Source organism: Lontra canadensis, unplaced genomic scaffold, assembly GCF_010015895.1.
Source record: "Lontra canadensis isolate GAN:19392208 unplaced genomic scaffold, GSC_riverotter_1.0 scaffold173, whole genome shotgun sequence".
Classification (NCBI taxonomy): domain Eukaryota; kingdom Metazoa; phylum Chordata; class Mammalia; order Carnivora; family Mustelidae; genus Lontra; species Lontra canadensis.
The window spans coordinates 1327794-1346028 of record NW_022631167.1 but is presented as its reverse complement, the minus strand read 5'-3'; the positions used below and the strand labels follow the sequence as shown (position 1 = coordinate 1346028).

The following is an 18235-nucleotide window of genomic DNA, read 5'->3' as shown; positions in this document are numbered from 1 at the left end:
TCCCAACTGATCAACTCATGATACAGTATTTTCCAGTAGAACTTATGGTCTTCATGCCCCACATGAAATTAGTGACTGGAGATAGGAGGCAGGATATATAAACATATAGATGTATAGACATCTCTCTCCTCCTTCATTCTTTCTCTCTGTCTATATATATATATATACATACACACACACACACACATATGTATGTGTATGTAATTTATAAATATATAAATACGTTTCTGAAAGGATATGCACCAAGATGTTAACAAAGGTTATCTTTGGCTAATAGGTTTGTGGTTGGTTATATCATTTTTTGTTTCTTTTTTCTCGTTTTTCTACACTGAATAATGGGTTATTTGTATATTAAAGTCTGAAGGGTAAATGAAAAATGTTTTCTTATGTGTATTTAATTTGTTCTACAATGAGTAAAGCATGCATTAGTATAATTTCAAAAAGTTAATTTGAAATAATATAGATATGCAGAGCCCTGCATTAAAGTTAAAAAGTCAATTATTTTCCAAAAATCTGTTTCAAAATAGAGTACGGGTGATACTGGGTTTGGAGTAAGTTTATTTTTATATGCCCTGGAGATCTTGAGTGACTTATTTAGGCTAACAGGGTAAGTCTGCAGTTAAAAAAAATCTAGTGCCAAACCAAGAAACAATCTTTTAACTGTAGAGAACAAACTGATGGTTACCTGAGGGGAAGTGGGTGGGTGGGGGATGGGTTAAATAGATGATGGGATTAAGGAGTGCCCTTGTGATGAGCAGGGGGGCGGATTTATGGAAGTGTTGAATCACTATATTGTACACCTGAAACTAATATTACATTGTATGTTAGCTAACTAGAATTTAAATAAAAACTTAAGGAAAAAAAAATAAGGAAACAAACACAAAATCTAGTGCCTCAGAATATTATATCAAGAAATAATATATCCTTATTAAGAGGTCATAGTCTTAGTGTATTCTGTGTGGATTACAACACATCTGAAGAAGTTGTCCATTTTAGCTGCTTCCTTCAAATGGAACAAAGAGGAACAACAAAAGGAGGCCAGTGTGGTCAGAGGTCACCTGAGGGAAATGGTTAGCCTGAGGAGGAACTTGCAGGAAAAGTGATAGCAGGCTGTAAATATTTGAAAGGGTATTGTGGGGAGGGATTGAAGAGCAGAGGTTATTACGAAGTAGATTCTACTTAGGTCAACATAGGGAGGAACTTTGTGTGCGCATTATCTCTGTCTGGTGAAAGGACCTCCTCACAAAGTAGCAAAGACTGGGGGGAACATCTGACAATTGCCCGAGACTCCGTTCCTTTGCTGGGAGGTATAAAGAACGCATAGTCCTCCTGAGTGTCTCTTTTACTCTCTCACAGACTCCCACTCGCAGCACTTCCTGACAGCAGATGTGGGATTTTTTTCCCCTCGCACCAAGTGATTCTGTGACACTGCCTGCGTGTCCTATAATTTAACTGAATTGTGACACTGCCAGGAGATAGCGTCAGATTCCACAGGTTGAGGGCTTCATCCCATGAGAATGTCACCTCCCCCCTGTCACCCCGCCCCAGCTTCAGATGCCCGTCTCAGGTAGTAGGTCCCAGGTTACCCACAACTGCTGTCTGACTTGACTATGTGTTGGGGGTTCCTGTGACCTCCTCCTTGGATTTGATAATTTTCTACGGCAGCTCAGAGAACCCAGGGAAATACTTACATTTACCAGTTTATTAAAAGATATGAGAAAGGATACAGATGAATAGTCAGATAAAGAGACACGGAAGGCAAAGTCTGGGAGGGGCCCGAGTACAGGAGCTTCTGTCCCCTTGGAGTTGGGGTATGTCACCATCACCCTGCTGGTATATGGATGTGGTCACCACCCTAGAAGCTCTTTAAACCCTTTGGGGATTTTTATGGAGGTTTTATCACATCACTGTGATCAGTCATTAACTTCATTTCCAGCCCCACTCTCCACTCTGGAGAATGGGGGGTGAGGCTGACAATTCCAAGCCTCTGATCATGGCTTGGTCTTTCTGGTGAGCAGCCCCCATCCAGGAGCCCACCCAGAGTCACCTCTTTGGAACAAAAGACACTGCTATCACCAGAGAAGGTCCAAGGGATTTAGGAACTCTGGGTCAGGAACCAGAGTCAAAGACCAAGTATTAGAACAAAACATACTCATAGTGCCCTTTTCACTTAGGAAATCATCAGGATTTTCAGAGTTCTGTGCCAGGAACCGGTGGCAGAGATGAATGTATACATTTCCTATTACATTACAAGAGGAAAGTTGGGTGGCGTAAGCTCGCTCTAAGTTCTTTCTACTTATGAGAGTATGAGCTGATGAACAGAAAAATAAATCTTTTCACATATAAAAAAAAAGCGAGACTAGATTTAAGTTGAATTACAAATATTTGCCCATCATTTGCACTTTTATGTTGCTACCAAACGCAGACATTTGCAGTATTTGAGGTTTATGTCATTTAAGTTGTTTTTCGTACTGAGAAATGGACCTTGGGCTTTGTTTTCTCGTGGTCTTGACTAGAGGAGGTTAAGCCAGAGCCTAGCTAAATACACTAAACCATATGCTTTTCTGAGTGCTCAAGAAAAGGCTAGATCAATAAACCATAAAACTTAGTAGCACCTAAAGGTTAGGAGCGTGAATCCTGTCTCTGCCGTAGTGTCTTTACCTGAAAATGGCAATAATGCCACCCATAGACTTGTTATGAGCTTGGGAACATGGCTTTCATGATGCATTTTACCTGTCTACTCCTTGAAGCTACCTGCCAGTTAGTCACTGGTGAGTGAGTGAGTGAGTGAAAGAAATGACAGAAATCCTTCCCCAGGCTGTAGTGACGTGAGCGTACTGAATGTAGAGGTGACACTCCATCCTGTGACGCTGAATTCCAGGCATTTCATCCTAAATCTCACTCTGCCTTCAATGTTTTGCCTAATTTAACCATATGGTTCCTGAGAAATGTGATTGTTGAATTGGAATGAATTTTATAGGGGCTTGTTTTGGGAAGGAGCATATTTTTTTCATGAATGGGTTATGCCGGTCTGAGAATACTTGGATGTGAGTGAGGACTTGAATAATTTATGCACTGGGCCTCTCAGAAGTGGATGCCCAGAATATTTTTGGAAAGAGAAAGTTGGTTGAAACTGCCAGATTTTTTTTTTTTTAAATACAAGATAATTATGATTATGTTCCCTCTCAAATACTGAATTTTTCTTTCCTTGATTTTCTAGAGAATGAAGATCTAGAAAACACCAAGGTCACCTCAGTGGCTTCTGCCTCTGATCCAGAACCCCATTCCTCACCTTACAGGTACGGCAGCAGCTGCTTGGCTCCTAGATGTTTATTGTCTGAGATAAGGAACTGATGAAAGGCATGGACAGCGACTTTCAGGGGGTGGACAGGTTGGAGTGAAGAGTATAGATGATTTGGTCATTAGTTAGTCAATCCTTAAGTGTGTTTGGGGGCAATGTCAGATCTCTTTCAGGTGATGAAATTTTCTTTATTCTCAGAGAGCAAAACTATAACAAATAGTGTAGTATCTTCATTTGTCCTTTTCAGAAGCCCAGTTTGAAATGTTAAAACATTAGACATGGATCCCCAAGTGCACTTTCAAGAGAATGTGTGGTTGGTTTTTACCCAGAAGATGCATGAACACACACACACACACACACACTTTTGGAGGTTTTTTTTTTTAATGTAATTTTTAGATTAAGCCATTATGATGACCTTCAGATTGTTATTCTTAATTTCCTGCTCCATCCATTTCGTCTACCAACTGTCACTGATACCACACTGTATAGCAGAAAGGGAAGAGTTGTACTGAGCTCTGGAATAAGTGGAAATATGAAATGTGCATGGAATAATTAACGAAAACCTGTATTTTGTAGAAATAATGGAGCTAATCGAGACTATAGTCCAGTTGATCTGCTCATGGCACAATTCTGTCCAGTAGAACCACTGTGGTCTCCGTGCCTCACAAAAAGGTGATGGCTAGGGGATAGAGAGGAATATCAAAATATTTAAACAATCTGTTATTTCCTTTTTTTTTTTTTTAAGATTTTATTTATTTATTTGACAGAAATCACAAGTAGGCAGAGAGGGGGGGCGGGAAGCAGGCTCCCCGCTGAGCAGAGAGCCCTGTGCGGGGCTCGATTCCAGGACCCTGGGATCATGACCTGAGCCGAAGGCGGAGGCTTTAACCTACTGAGCTACCCAGGCTCCCCAGTCTGTTATTTCTTTTAAAATTATTTTATTTTAAAGTAAAATCTATGCCCAGTGTGAGGCTTGAACTCAAGACACTGAGATTAAGAATCGTGTGCTGTACTGATTGAGCCAGCCAGGTGCCCCCAATCTCTTATTTCTTGTAGAAGTTCTTTCTTCTTACTTTTATATATGAAATAAAACTTTTTCCCTCCAGAATTCAGATGATGAAATGATTAATGTAATAATATAGTTGGTGATATATAGGCGTACTTTTTTGAATTTTTCTCTGTAATAATGACAATAAAATACTTCTTACAGAATATTTCTATTTGCTCAATACTATGCTAGGTGTTAAAATGTATTATATCATGTAATCCTAACAGCCCTGAAACAGTTATTTTTTTCCCCACAATAAGGAAAACAAAACAGTGAATCGAAAAATTTCGCAAGTTTATAGAGCTTTAGGTTTGTTCTACTCTAAAGCTTGTTCCCATAAGTCACATTAGAAGGGTTTTGAGTTCCATGCTTAGAGCTGCTAGGTTATTTATATAACAGTCCTTCCAGAAGACAGAGCCTCCCGAAGGCTTTGATGATAGGAGACAGTTCTTGTCCTTATCACATCCCAGGAGAGGAGGTCCTTTCCTTCATCCTGCCATCACCCTTTTCTGTGCATAGTGATTTGAAGGATATTTGGGAGATGGCTTTTGGCACAGAACTGGTCTTTCCTCCTAAGAGTAAATAAGGTTTTTTGAGTGAGAATGTCCAACATTCTTAGAAAAAAGGAGGTTTAATGTTAAAGCTTTGTTTCTAAAATCTGGTGTGCGAAGCAAGAAATCCAGCCCAGAGGACGCCTGAAGTGTACTGTTTATGTTTTGTCTATATTAGAACTGGAAGGGCACAGTTCTCTCTCTTTGCTATGAGGCTAGCTCGGCTGGCCAGGCTCTCCCCTCCCTTGGGATGCCCTCCCTACTCCGGGTCAGCACACACCAGAAGGTTTACAGTGGGAGTTTTTCCTTGACGTGGTTTATCACTGGTATCAAGTGATTTGCAATTAACTTTCCCAAAATACCCTTTGTTGATTCTTCAGAGCATAAAGTAGTCATGTGAATATTAAATTTATGTGGCTGTTGCATGTCCTTTTTAGAATTTTTTTTTTAATAAGCAGAACCATATTTGTGCAAAGTAGCATGCACAAAGGCAAAGAAGAGACTTCAGAAGTATACACAGTAAGGTCACGCCAGTGGTCAGATCCACTGTTATATGCTCACATGTCAGCACTCCTCTCTTGCTCCCATACAAAAACTAACTTATTGATTGATTTATTCAACAAATATTTGGGGGCTGTCTCCTGTTTAGTCATTCAACAGGTATTTGCTGAGAGCCTGCTTGCTACTTACGTGGCAAGCACTGTTCTAGGCAATGAAGATACCATAAATGACCAAGCAGTCCAAGTCCCTGGTCTCATGGGGTTTACATTCTAGTGGGAGGGCAGTCAGAAAGCAAGTAGAACTCCTATTTCATAGACTTTGAACTTGCCACCAACTGTAAGAAGTACTGTTATTTTATGAACTACCAAGAAAGGGAAGAATGCCCAAATAGATAATAAGAGACACACACACACACCTCTCCACCCCCACACTGTGGGGCTAGGACACCAAAAGCCTTAACCTTCAGTGAAAAGATAAGAAAAAACGTCCCTCCAGGGGCCCCTGGGCGGCTCAGTTGTTAAGCATCTGCCTTCAGCTCAGGTCACGATCCTAGAGTCCTGGGATCGAGCCCCGCATCGGGCTCCCTGCTCAGCAGGAAGCCTGCTTCTCCCTTTCCCAGTCCCCCTGCTTGTGTTCCCTCTCTCACTGTGTCTGTCAAAAAATAAAGAAAATCTTAAAAACAAAAACGTTCCTCCACACAGAAGGATCACAAGGGAACTTCAGTGTCTCCACTTGGCACTGTGTAAGGAGTGGAAAAAAATATCTTCCCTGAGAATATGAACCACGAGTCTGTAATCACCAGTTTGTGGTCTAAATTCGGTCTGTCAGTGTGGCCTGAACAAAACCCTCACAGAGAACTTATTTCAAGTTGTCTCAGTTGGAAGCCCTTGTAAGTACGGGCAGGAGCAAACACAGATCTCCCGGAGAAGGACTCCATGTCAGTCCTGGGCAGTTGTAAAACACTACTAATTTTTAGGACATCCCCCATTTTGTTTGTATTAAAATCTGAAAACAAATATACATCTTGCAGTCAACCAAATATGGTACATAATGTGCCGGGCAGTGGTGAGTGCAACGAAGATGAGTGAACAGGGTAAGGGTGTAAGTTCGATGGGGCTAGGATAGGGTGAGCCATTTCACCTCCCGACCTCTGGGGAGCCTCCCTAGAAGTGACAGCTGAGCAGAAGCCTAAAGGAAGGAAGCCCTCAGGTACCTGGGAGAAGAGTATTCTAGGCTGAGGTGATAGTAGGTACAAAACCCGTGAGTGGGAGAGAGCTTGAGGTGTTTGGGGATTCTCAGAGGTTCAAGAGGCCATTGTGACTGCAGCAGACCAGGCAACATGACATGGCCTCTTTCTAGGGGATGAGGGTTCCATGTGACAGGCCTGGCATAAATGCTATGCATACCGGGAGTGAGACCTGTCCCTGTCCCTGCCATCAGGCTCACCTTCTAATAGAGGAGACAGATCAGGATAAATAACGTCAAGAAACAAAAGCAGACTGTAATTTCTGGGGTTAAGAGGTAAATAGACTTATAGCCTAGACTAATTTACATTTTACCCAGGATTACCCAAGCAAACCCATACAATCAACAGCATCCCACACCTCTGGTTTTTATAGTGACTGCCTCTTGTTTGTTCTGAGGGAGGCTGGAATGACCTGGATGTCCCAAAATAAGGCTTTATTTTATCTGAAAAAGAGGCAATTTGTAGAGTGATTTTTTTTCTTGTTTATGTTTAAAAAAGAGAGAAAGAAGCTAATAAACACCAAAAGAAGTCCTTTGTTCCCCCATGATGTCTGTAACACCGTTTTCCCATCACTTACTCAGTTTTCCTGGGGAAGTGATGCCTGAAAAAGCAGTAGTTCTCAATCTTTACACAATTCAAAGTTGTTGAGGACCCCAAAGGATTTTTTTCAGTGGGCTGTATCCATCAGTGTTTACTATATTAGAAATTAAAACTGAAAAATTTAAAAAATGTTGATTAATTTAAAAATGAAAATGATGAACTCATTGCATGTTAAGGTCAATAATATGTTTTTAATGGAAAACAACTATTTTCCAAAGCAGAAATAATTTAGTGAGAGAGAGCGATGTTGTAATTCTCATGTCTGGCTTCACAAAACACAGTCGGATTCTCACATCTGCTTCTGCATTCATTCTGTTGTGAGATCACGTGTCATGTACTGGGAAACGCTAATGTATACTCTTGAAAAGATGAAAATGAAAAAAGGCGATCATATTTTAGAATTATTATAAAACAGTCCTAAGAGCCCCAGCAGTCCTGATAACTGCTACTCTAAAGAATTCACACCCCTCTTGCTGGCAACAGATTTCCGAGAGGCCTGGGGAATGGTGCTTCCGCCCCAGCCCCTCACGCACTTTCTGGTCTTTCTGGAAGCCAGCGGAAAAGGAAGAGAGCAGAAATTACTCTCTCGCTTCCTTAAAAGTAACTCATCAGATGCTTGTGTTTTAAGTCATTGGGATAGTAGATTAGTGTGCTGAAAAAGGAAAGAAAGTGTTGACCGACTTTCATTACCCGGTGGCTGGGTATGCCGTGAAGGACGGTGTGAAGTGGAGACGCCGACAGGCTGCTTGTGGCATGAGTGACGAGGCAAGAGGGACGACCAGAGACCGGAGCGGGACTGTCTCCTGAATCCGTGTGCACTCCTTCTGTGGTGGGGAGGGATTTCTGGCTTAGGCGAGGCCTAAGGGACAGGAGACCTAAATGCGAGAGCAGAGGTTGGGAGGTGTCCCTCGAAGGATGTTTTAGTCCTAGTTTCTCTAGGACTGCTGTGCCTTTTAAGAGTCTTTGAATTGACATGCTCTCTTCCTCTGAGAGGCCACAGACGGTGTCTCCAGCGAGCGACGATGCCCCAGAGGGTCTGCAGAAGACAGCTGGTGCCTTGGAGGTGCAGGTCTCTGCGAAACAGGAAGTGCTCCCTGCAGACCAGGCCCAGGTCCTCAGCAAGGTAGGGAGGACATTGTCGCCGTCTCTTTGGAAGGAGCAGTTTGTGGCACCAGATTTAGATGTATCTGGATGGGCTGGAACTAGAAAGCACCCGGGAAGCTCACTTTTAACCATGTGGAGGACGGATATACGGATATACGTGTCACCCTCCGGGCCCCTCACTGAACTAGCAACTCTTCAAAAAAGCAAAGTGTTGGAGTGAATGCTCACATGTTGTCTAAAATCCTGTGCGGGTGAGGAGCTTTGATATGTGGGATTGTGTTTCAGCTTCAGTTTTCTTCTGGTAGATCTTCTTAATATTTATGATAAAGTTTCCCTAGAAGTGGTGTAGACAGCAGTGGTCTCCCTGCCATGGAGGAGTGCGTTGTTTGTATCATTATTAACACATCTGTCACGATAACAAATTGTACTAGTGGCAGTGAAGACCGTGCCAAACATTTTAATTACCTTTGCATAATGCTTTATAGTTTACAAAGCACTTTTATGCATAAAAATGCTTCATTTACTCCTGAGAACCTGTGAGACAGGTACTGTTATGTTCCCATTTTACAGATGAGGAAACTAAAGCTAAGACCTATCAGTGACTTTACTAATGCTGCGCTGCTAATACGTTGCACACTAAATCCTTTGTTTAGCCTCTGGAAAAGGAAAGAATCATGTAAGTGGGTTAGCCAGAGTCTCATTTACCTCATTAAGCAATGCAGGTAAAGAACTCTCTTTCTCCAGAAAGAGGTATAATATCTCTAGAAAGAGATATTATAAGAATATAGTCTGGGAATAATTCAAGATTGCTTTCTTTTTCTCTTGCAAATATAATTCTGGACTCTTAACTGGACAGTCATCTCACTGGCATGCTGACCTGTGTGGGGAGTGGGTGTACATGTCTTGAGTTGCCTGCCGACTGCTTGGAGAAGGAGCAGGAATTGATGGCATAAAAGCAAGAAACAGGAGCATCAAACCGAGTGGTCTGATGTGAAATGCACAAGAGGGGTTGAAGCCTCTTGCCATGGGCTAGCGAGGGCTTTGAGTTTCAAGTGATGCTTGTACTCTCCATGCAGGTTATGTGTCTGGCAGCAAATATACTGTTTAAATACATTGAAACAGATAAAATGGTGATTATTTATAGAACACTGTTAGTGGATATGACAGCCAGTGTCTTGGGACATCCCAGTTGTGCCATGGATGAGCCAGAGACAGAGGATATAAATCAGATCCTATCTCTGCAGGGTTTTGGTGACTCGATTGACAGGGATCTGGAGGTTCTCCGTGAGTGGGAACTGTAGCAGGAGGCTGTGTGGCAGAGCGGGAGTTGGGCTAAGCCCTGGATGCCAGTGCTGCCTTGAGGGTGGCGGCTGGGAAGTGCTGTGCGGGCCAAGGCCAGATCAGGGCACGGCCCAGAAACACTTTTGGTGCAGAAGTCGGTAGCAAGCGTGAAGGATGTTCACCGACAAGGATTTTATAAAGGGTCTGGAGTGGGAGAGTGGCAAAAGGAGGAGGGAACATAGCCAGCGGGCTTCGAGCAGGGAAGGTGGAGGCAGTAGCGCAGGGGTGGGCAGCGCCTTTGGGAAGGAGGCTGGTTGGACTCTGCCCTCTAGTAAGCGCTCTAATCAGAGTTCCGTTGTGCAGATGGCCAAGTACCAAGTTCCGCAAAGGTCCGGGGACATCGTTATGATCCAGTCTGAGCACACAGGAGCTATAGATATCCTTTCAGCTGATTTGGAATCTGCAGATCTCCTGGGGGATCATAGGAAAGGTGAGACCTCTGGGCGTATGGAAGGTGATTTCTCTACTCCCAATGGGTGCTTAAAGAAAGGCAGGCAGGGGGCTTCTGGGTGGCTCAGTCAGTTGGGCCGCTGCCTTCAGCTCAGGTCATGTCCCGGGGTCCTGGGATAGAGTCCTGTGTCAGGCTCCCCACTCAGCAGGCAGCCTGCTTCTCCCTGTGCCTCTGCCCTGTATCCCCCGCCCCCCTACCCCGGGCTTGTGTGCTCTCTCTTTCTGTCTCAAATAAATAAATAAAATATTAAAAAAAAAAAGGGCAGGCAGACTGATGGAAGGAAAGTGAGAAGGTGACTTGTGAAAGGCAGTCAGAGAAGCCAGGAAGTAGAGGGAAGGTCTTCAACTGCAACACCCTCCCTAAACCAAATGCCAGGTGTTCCTCTTGGTTTCTCAGTAGTGAGCTGCTTGTCCTTTCAGTGTCCCCCCCTCTGATGGCTCCTCCGTGCATTTGGACCTTTGCCAAGATGAAGGAATTCAAAAGCAAGCTGGGCAAAGAGAAGAACAGTCGTCTGGTGGTGAAGCGGGGTGAGGTGGTGACCATCCGGGTACCTACCCATCCAGAGGGGAAGCGTGTTTGCTGGGAGTTTGCGACCGATGACTATGACATTGGCTTTGGAGTTTATTTTGACTGGACCCCTGTAACCAGCACTGACATAACTGTGCAGGTCAGTGATTCCAGTGAGGATGAGGATGAAGATGAGGAGGAGGAGGAAGAGATTGAAGGTAAATTTAATTTTAACATAATTTGCATTTTGCTTTTTTTGGCTCAACCCAATTTCTAGTGACTATTTCCTGTGTTATACCAGTCCTTTTCTTCCTTAGAATGCAAGTGAGGGATCCCTATCAGTATTCTAAGCTAAACTGAGTGATGCAGTCTGCAAAGTCAGACCCTCAAAGAACATTCTGGTGGGGATGCTATTGGTGCCTTGGTAGAAAGCTGCTTTTGCTTTTTAATCAGTCCCTAGCTATTTCCCCAACATCTCCATGGGGTCAGGGATGGAGTGGGCAGGGAGAGGGGTGGGTCAGTGATGCAGTAGAGAGATCATATGTAAACCTGGGTTTATTTTATATTTCTCTCATAGTTTGGGATATTTACCAGTTTTAGTCTGGAACCAAACCGAGTGATTACAGCTTGCTAACTGTACTCGCCTCTGAACTGTCACAGTTGGCTGACTACTGTTTACTTCTTTCTTCATGCCCAGAGCAGTTTTCTTTTTAAAGATTTTATTTATTTATTTGAGAGAGAGAGAGTGAACAGGGGGAGGGGCAGAGGAAGAGGGAAAAGCAGGCTCCCCATTGAGCAGGGAGCCCCAACACAGGGTTTGATCCCAGGACCCCGAGATCATGACCTGAGCTGAAGGCAAACACTCAACCAACTGAGTTACCCAGGCACCCCAGGTGTGTTTTTTTTTTTTTTAAGATTTTTTTTTTTTTTAATTTATTTGTCAGAGAGAGCGAGAGAGCGAGAGTGAGCACAGGCAGATAGAGTGGCAGGCAGAGGCAGAGGGAGAAGCAGGCTCCCTGCTGAGCAAGGAGCCCGATGTGGGACTCGATCCCAGGACTCTGGGATCATGACCTGAGCCGAAGGCAGCCGCTTAACCAACTGAGCCACCCAGGCGTCCCAGGTTTGTTTTTTTTTTTTTAAAGATTTTATTCATTCATTTGACAGAGACACAGCGAGAGAGGGAACACAAGCTGGGGGAGAGGGAGAAGCAGGCTTCCCGCTGGACAGGGAGCTGGATGTGGGGCTCGATCCCAGCACCCTCGGATCATGACCTGAGCCGAAGGCAGAGGCTTTAACCCACTGAGCCACCCACGCACCCCCAGTTTTTTTTTTAATTTAAAAAAATTTTTTATTGAGATGTAATTGACATAAAATATATTAATTTGGTGTGTACAGTATGATGATTTAATATTTGTGTACATTGTGAAATATGCCCAGAGCACAGCACGTGCCCAGAGTAGTTTTAAAAGTGGGTTCTGTGTTCCACTCATTTTCAGTGCCTGCTCAGGATGACCCTGAGGCTTTTTTTGTTTTGTTTGTTTCGAAATATTAAGAGTAGGCTCTAAGTAGGTTCCAAGCATCTTGATTTTTTATATAATCTTAAAATCACTCCCTTGCTTCTTCATGGAAGAGCAAATCTGCAGGGAAATCTTCAGGTATTTAGGCGGGATAACCCCATGTCTTAATTTGCCATTCTGCAGGTGGCCAGGTAGAAGTTCTAGGTCGCTCTGTACAGCACGTTTGTATTTCCTACCTCTGCTAGCTCTTTCTTTTTCCTGCTGGATGAAAAGATGTCAGAGTCTTCCCTTCTAAATCTCTTTTCTTGGGGCGCCTGGGTGGCTTAATTGGTTAAGTACCAGACTCTCGACTTCAGCTCAGGTCATGATCTCAGGGTCCTGAGACTGAGCCCCCTGTCGGGCTCCACACTCAGCGGGGAGTCTGTTTGAGATTCTTTCCCTCTCTCTCCCTTCTCCTCTGCTCCTCCCCACCGCTCTCACTCTCTCTCTCTCAAATTAATAAATAAATCTTTAAAAAATAAAATAGGGCCACCTGGGTGGCTCAGTCGGTGAAGCATCTGCCTTCGGCTCAGGTTGTGATCCTGGGGTCCTGGGATTGAGCCCCGCATCAGGCTTCTTACTCAGCTGGGAGTCTGCTTCTCCCCGTCCCACTCTGCTCTTGTGTGTGCTCTCTCTCTCTCTCTCTCTCTCTGCTTTCTCTCTCTTTCAAGACAAATCTAAAAAACTAATGAAATAAGTATCTTTTCTCTCCCTTGGAAATGTCCAGACACTTCTGGAACTAGGTAGGCTCTGTAAAGCTAAATCATTATTATTCAGTGGAGACCTTACTGGCATTTGGGCGGAATGCTTCTTTGCTGAGCAGGTACTATCCTGATGTTCAGTGCTCCTGGACACTTGGGCACCAAATGCCAGTATCACCCACAGGTTGCTGTGATGGTCAGAGGCCAGTAGACATTTCCAAGTTCCTGTGGGAGTACAAGAGCATCTCCCTGGCTAAAAGCCCCTAAGTCACCTGGTCCATTATTTTACCTTGAGGTCAGACTTATTCTTTCTCTGAAGTCATATCCAAACACTCTGCCATTTTGCTCACACAGACCCTGTCCCAGTTGGCGATGTAGAGAGAGGCTCCAGGAGCTCCCTTCGAGGTCGCTATGGGGAGATCATGCCTGTGTACCGGCGGGACAGCCACCGAGACGTGCAGGCTGGCAGCCACGACTACCCCGGCGAGGGCATCTACCTGCTCAAGTTTGACAACTCCTACTCCCTGCTCCGCAACAAGACTCTCTACTTCCACGTCTACTACACGAGCTGAGGGCCCGCGGGGACAGGAGGCAGGCGGATGTTCGCTGGCTGGAGCGGGCTGCCAGCCGGTGCCTCTTGTTTCGGATAGGCAAGAGCTAAAAGTCGAGCGTGAGGTGCCTGACCCTCACGTCCTGCCTGGCATGCCTGACTGTTGACCCCACGTAGCTTCTCCCCTCTCTTGGCTTCTGCAGGTGATGGTATAGTGCTCCTGTTCTGTGGTCCTTGACTCACGCTCCTCTTGCTTCAGTCTCCAGCAGAAGTCCCTCTGGGAAGAAACCTGTTAGGCAAGAGCCTAAAGGGAGGTTGGTTGGGTGTTGTCTTTTAAATGAGGTCTGTTTTGGTCCAAAGTATTAGTCCAGTCGCTGCTCTCTCCTCTCCCAGAGCCTTTCCTGCAGATGTGTTTAGTGGCGCTCACTGTTCACCTGTTGGAAGTGCTGGAGGAGGAAAAGTGCATTGTGAAGGAGCCTCCTTGGATGGAGTGAGCTCTGTCCAGCCTCTCACCACTGCCATCTTCCCACCTTCTGGTTCTCCGTGGTCTGTAGCACAGGCCGGGAGCCCTCACTGCCTTTGGAGGGTGGGGTCAGTGGTCCCGACTGTTCGACTCTGCTTCTTGCCCTCCACTTGCCTTTCCCCACATCTGTTTTCGGTGCCCTTACAGCAAGAACGTCCATGCCATCTAAAGTGGTGATCACGTAGTTTAACACCTGGGGCGGGGATAACCGCCTCCATCACTTCCTGCTTCAAGAGTTCGCAACCCGTAGCCTGGGTGCTGGCTGTTGGAGGGGAAAGGGTGGGAAGTAGGTATGGGATTGATCTCAGAATCCACATCTTTGAAAGTCAAGTGTTACTGCATTACTTTTTTTTTAAAAATCAAAGAAGAAGGTATAATCTGAGAGAGAAGGTTAAAAAAATAACAACACTTCCGATTCCCCACCATGCTTTTTTATCTTTACGGTAGGAATGTTATTTAGAAATTTTGCTTCCAGAACCCATCGAATTTCCAGAGTTTCTGGATTTAGGTTTCTTGCTTTGAGGGCTTTAAACTTTTGGAGTTCAAAGTCTCTTAGAAAGGTTGATGAAGCTTCACTGTTGCTGCTGATTGGAGTTGTTCTTTAGTAGGCCAAAGCTGGCTTCTCCCTCACGACTGCCTTTCCCACTGTATTAGCCCCGAGGCCTGGAGTGCCCGGGGTGGGGGAGGCTGTCATCGGTGGTCGTAGCAGGAGCAGCAGGGCAGGGTCTCGGGCAGAGATGGGACCACTGTGGTTGTCTGTGCCTCCTTGGTTCTTATTCCTTGTGTTGAGTCTGTTACTGCCTTAGAATTTTGAGGAATAATTCGACTTATTTATTACCTTATTTATTTTTGTAGCACATTTCATTTTGCCATTGAAACAGTTTCCCTCTGTTTCTTAGAAGGCTTCTGTCTCCTTTGAGCCACGGAGGCCACCTCTTCTGTGGAGTCAGATGACGATTTTAGGAAGAGTTGGGAGATGACCATGTTCCCTTCCTACAGGTCAGTCCCGGGATGCTTTGGGAGGACTCTGCCCTTCCGAGATAGATGATGCCGTCTTACCTCAGCACTCCCTGTGACGAGTTCTAGGTTGTGAGGGACCTGGCCCATTCGCCCAGGATGGAGTACAGAGGAATTGACCTGCCTGTGAGGGACATGGTATGGTTCTGGGATTTCACAGTCCTACTTTGAGGAGTCATCTTCAGGACGGTTCCTTTGGCTCGTTCCATCCTTGGGCAGGTGTCTCACGCCAAGACTCTCCCCGCTACGGGGTCAGAGACTCGAAGACCAGGGCCCCTCACGGTAGTTCTGTAGCACCATCTGGGTCCCGGAGCAAAGGGCCAGACGGCCTGCACTTTCTCCGTTCCCCGGGGAGCAAAGCCCCAAGTAGGACAGGATGCTGTGGACTGAGCAGCACCTTACCTCCATTATTTTATATTTCAGTGCATTTTGTAGAAGATGACACTGGCCAGAATGCATCTACCTTGTAAGAAACTAGAAATTATTCTAGTGACTGATTGGCCGTGAAAAGCAGACTCTGTACATCACATCATCATGATATAAGCCGAGTGAGCACTCTTCTGGCACCGGAGTTGAATCACGCCTTAGCTAAGTGAGGATAATCCTTATAAAAGATTTCTACTGAGCTGTTCTCCTTTCAGCTCAAGCCTTGCTTCTTGTTCCTGTTTATTATTAACTTCTGGCTTTCTCTTAAAAGGGAGCTGTCAGGCGGTAGCAAGCTCTCTGGGACTACACTGTTTGTTTATTTTTGCCGTGAGCTGCTCTGTGCTTATTTTCTTTGGCATCCTAGTTCTGGTGCATCAGGGAAGCCCAAGGGGCCTGTTCCCGTCACCTCTGTGTGCCTCTTGTCTGGGCACTTTTGAAGTCCTGGACATGGTTCCATTTCTTCCTTGCGCTGGCATGTCTTTGTCCCATTAGTGCAAAATGGCTAACAGAAGATATTTTCACTATCTGATTCATTCCTCTTTTCCTGTTCAATTTCTGAAATCACACTTTCGGGACCAAATATTTACTTGCGGAAGCACACGGAATTAGTGAGAATTTTTCAGCCCAGCAAATCCTCAGAGGTCGTCCTTTCCTTAATCTCTCCCTTTCCAAGTTTAGAGAACCAAACAGTGAAATCAGAGTCATCTGTCTCATCCTGTTCTCCAGAGCACAAATAAATACTAACAGTCGGAAGAGAGAGCTTTGTCGTGGGAGAGAGATTGAAATTCTCTACACAGAGCGGCTGGCTTCTTAAATTTCTTCAGTTTGTTTAGCTTCGCCCTCTGATGAGGCTTTTCTAAAGGAAGACCTGTTTAAAGTGTTAATTTTTTTCTAACGTTTTATCACGTAACGTGTTCTGCAGACAGAGAACTTACAAGAAGCAGATCGTAAACACCCTTAGGTATACCCACCATATAGGTTTTAAAATTATAAGCTGCTAATTGAAACAAAGACGATTCCCCCATTCTTTTCCTTTTGACAAGGGTCTGATTAGGGCGTTCCCTGCACGGACATCAGCTCTCCTGTGTCAGAGGGCCCCTGGCTTTTTAGCAGATTTGTTTCCTCCAGCGTGAGTTACTTGGGAGGTGGACCTCCTTCATTAAAAAAAAAAAAAAAAAAAAAAAAAAGTTCTTGATCTCCATTTTTGAAAAACTCATGCTGTATTTCCCTCTCCCTCAGGCTAGAGCTGCACTCTTTCCTTCTCTAGCTGACCAGGTTGAGGGAGGGGAACTGTGAGGCTGCTCTGGAAGGATTCCAATCTGTTGCTTTACAACAGGTCCTCAGGTCTCCGAAGTTAAGACTTGATCCTCAGACAATGAAAAGCTTTAGAATGGAAGCAGGTAACAACTTCAAATGCGGCCATTTCTCTTTTCTTTTTAAATAATTCATGCACTTAAAGTTTTTTTTATTATTTAAGAAAGGAAATGTCAGACTTTTTAAAAGTTTATATTGCCCCTCATTATGTGTATATGAAAGAGTTAAATCTGAGAATTCTCTGTCTTATATTAACCAGTGGGATTAGATATTATTGTTACAGAAAATATCTGAATTTAGATACTTCTGGTGAACCTTACCCAGTTCCTCTTTGAAAGAATTGGGCAAAACTCAAATCCTAAAGTCTGTACCTTTATATTTTATTTTTTAAGACCACTTTTCTGCAGAAAGTTGCATTTTAACCCCAAAGTCTATAATTCTGAGGTATGGAGTTGAGTGACCCTACTATTTACATTAAAGGAGTATTTTAGTGGAGGGTGAGGGAGGGGCAGGAATGAAATAGTTTCGGGCAGCTTGAGGCCTGCCTTTTAAAATTGATAGTAGGGGGAAAAAAAAAACAAAACAGAATAAAATGAGGGGAAGGGAGATAAGCTGTCAAATGTATCCTGGACTTTTGCTCATATCCTAATTTTGTTTAGTTCTTTAATCTGTATTTTATGAGTTGGAATTGTTCTTTAAGCCGAAAGCCTTGCTGGTTCTCATTGTGTTTCTTGGAGAAACCCCAGCCCCCTTTGCTGTCTCTTCCAACAGGATCGATCTTAGGAATCTTTTTGAGTAGGTCTCCTCTACTAAGTGTAATCCCCTGACCCGAGGCTGCATTTCATCGCCATATTCTCTGGGGCTGAGAGTCTTGTGCTGTGGAAAAGGGTGGTGAGACTAGCACAAGGCTGGGAGGGGGAGCCGCTGTGGCCCTGCAGCCCCAGCTGGTTTTAACTGTGGCCAAGATAGGGGTGAAATTGGTTAATTTTGACCAAAATCACAGAAGGGCCTCAAGCCATAAGCTGTGCCCCTCTAGGCTGACCCCCCCCTGTGAGGTGTAGGACTCAACATCTTCTGTAATCTTTGTGGGATGGTCATATACACGGCAGTAAATGGAATCGTTTGTTCTCCCTTCTGAGAGCTTCCATTTAGAATTTCTCCTGACCCTAAAAAGTCCACATCAGTCTCCTGAACTAGTCTCTTTCCACCTGGCTTAAAGTGTATAGAGCTCCTGAGAACCTGAATTTCCTGGAAAAGGGAAGAGCACCATCCCTATAGAATCGCAGTGGTTGAAAAGAGTTGGAAGGTGAGTTTCTGTCTGAAGGAAGGCAATTTCATTTTTTACTGTGAGCAGTAGCACGTTCAGGGGTTTATGCTCTTTGGAGAGCAAGTGATCATATTCAGTGGGGGTTGGGTTGTGCTTGGGGAGCCATTCCTTTGGGAACTCATTAGGGAATGGGTGTCTAAAACCAATCACAAGCCAAGTGCTTTCCAGCAA

General features: G+C 44.5%; 1 protein-coding gene across 1 annotated transcript in view; it reads left to right on the top strand.

Moving 5' to 3' along the window:
• The window catches only part of TMED8 (transmembrane p24 trafficking protein family member 8), a 37533-nt gene extending 20231 nt beyond the window's left edge, over window positions 1-17302 (top strand). The window contains exons 2-6 of the mRNA XM_032846224.1: window positions 3221-3299; window positions 8241-8370; window positions 9996-10122; window positions 10563-10868; window positions 13262-17302. Of these exons, the coding sequence (XP_032702115.1) occupies window positions 3221-3299; window positions 8241-8370; window positions 9996-10122; window positions 10563-10868; window positions 13262-13479 (860 nt within the window). The 3' untranslated portion in view covers window positions 13480-17302. The remainder of the gene's footprint in view (window positions 1-3220; window positions 3300-8240; window positions 8371-9995; window positions 10123-10562; window positions 10869-13261) is intronic.
• The last annotated feature ends 933 nt before the right edge of the window (window positions 17303-18235 follow it).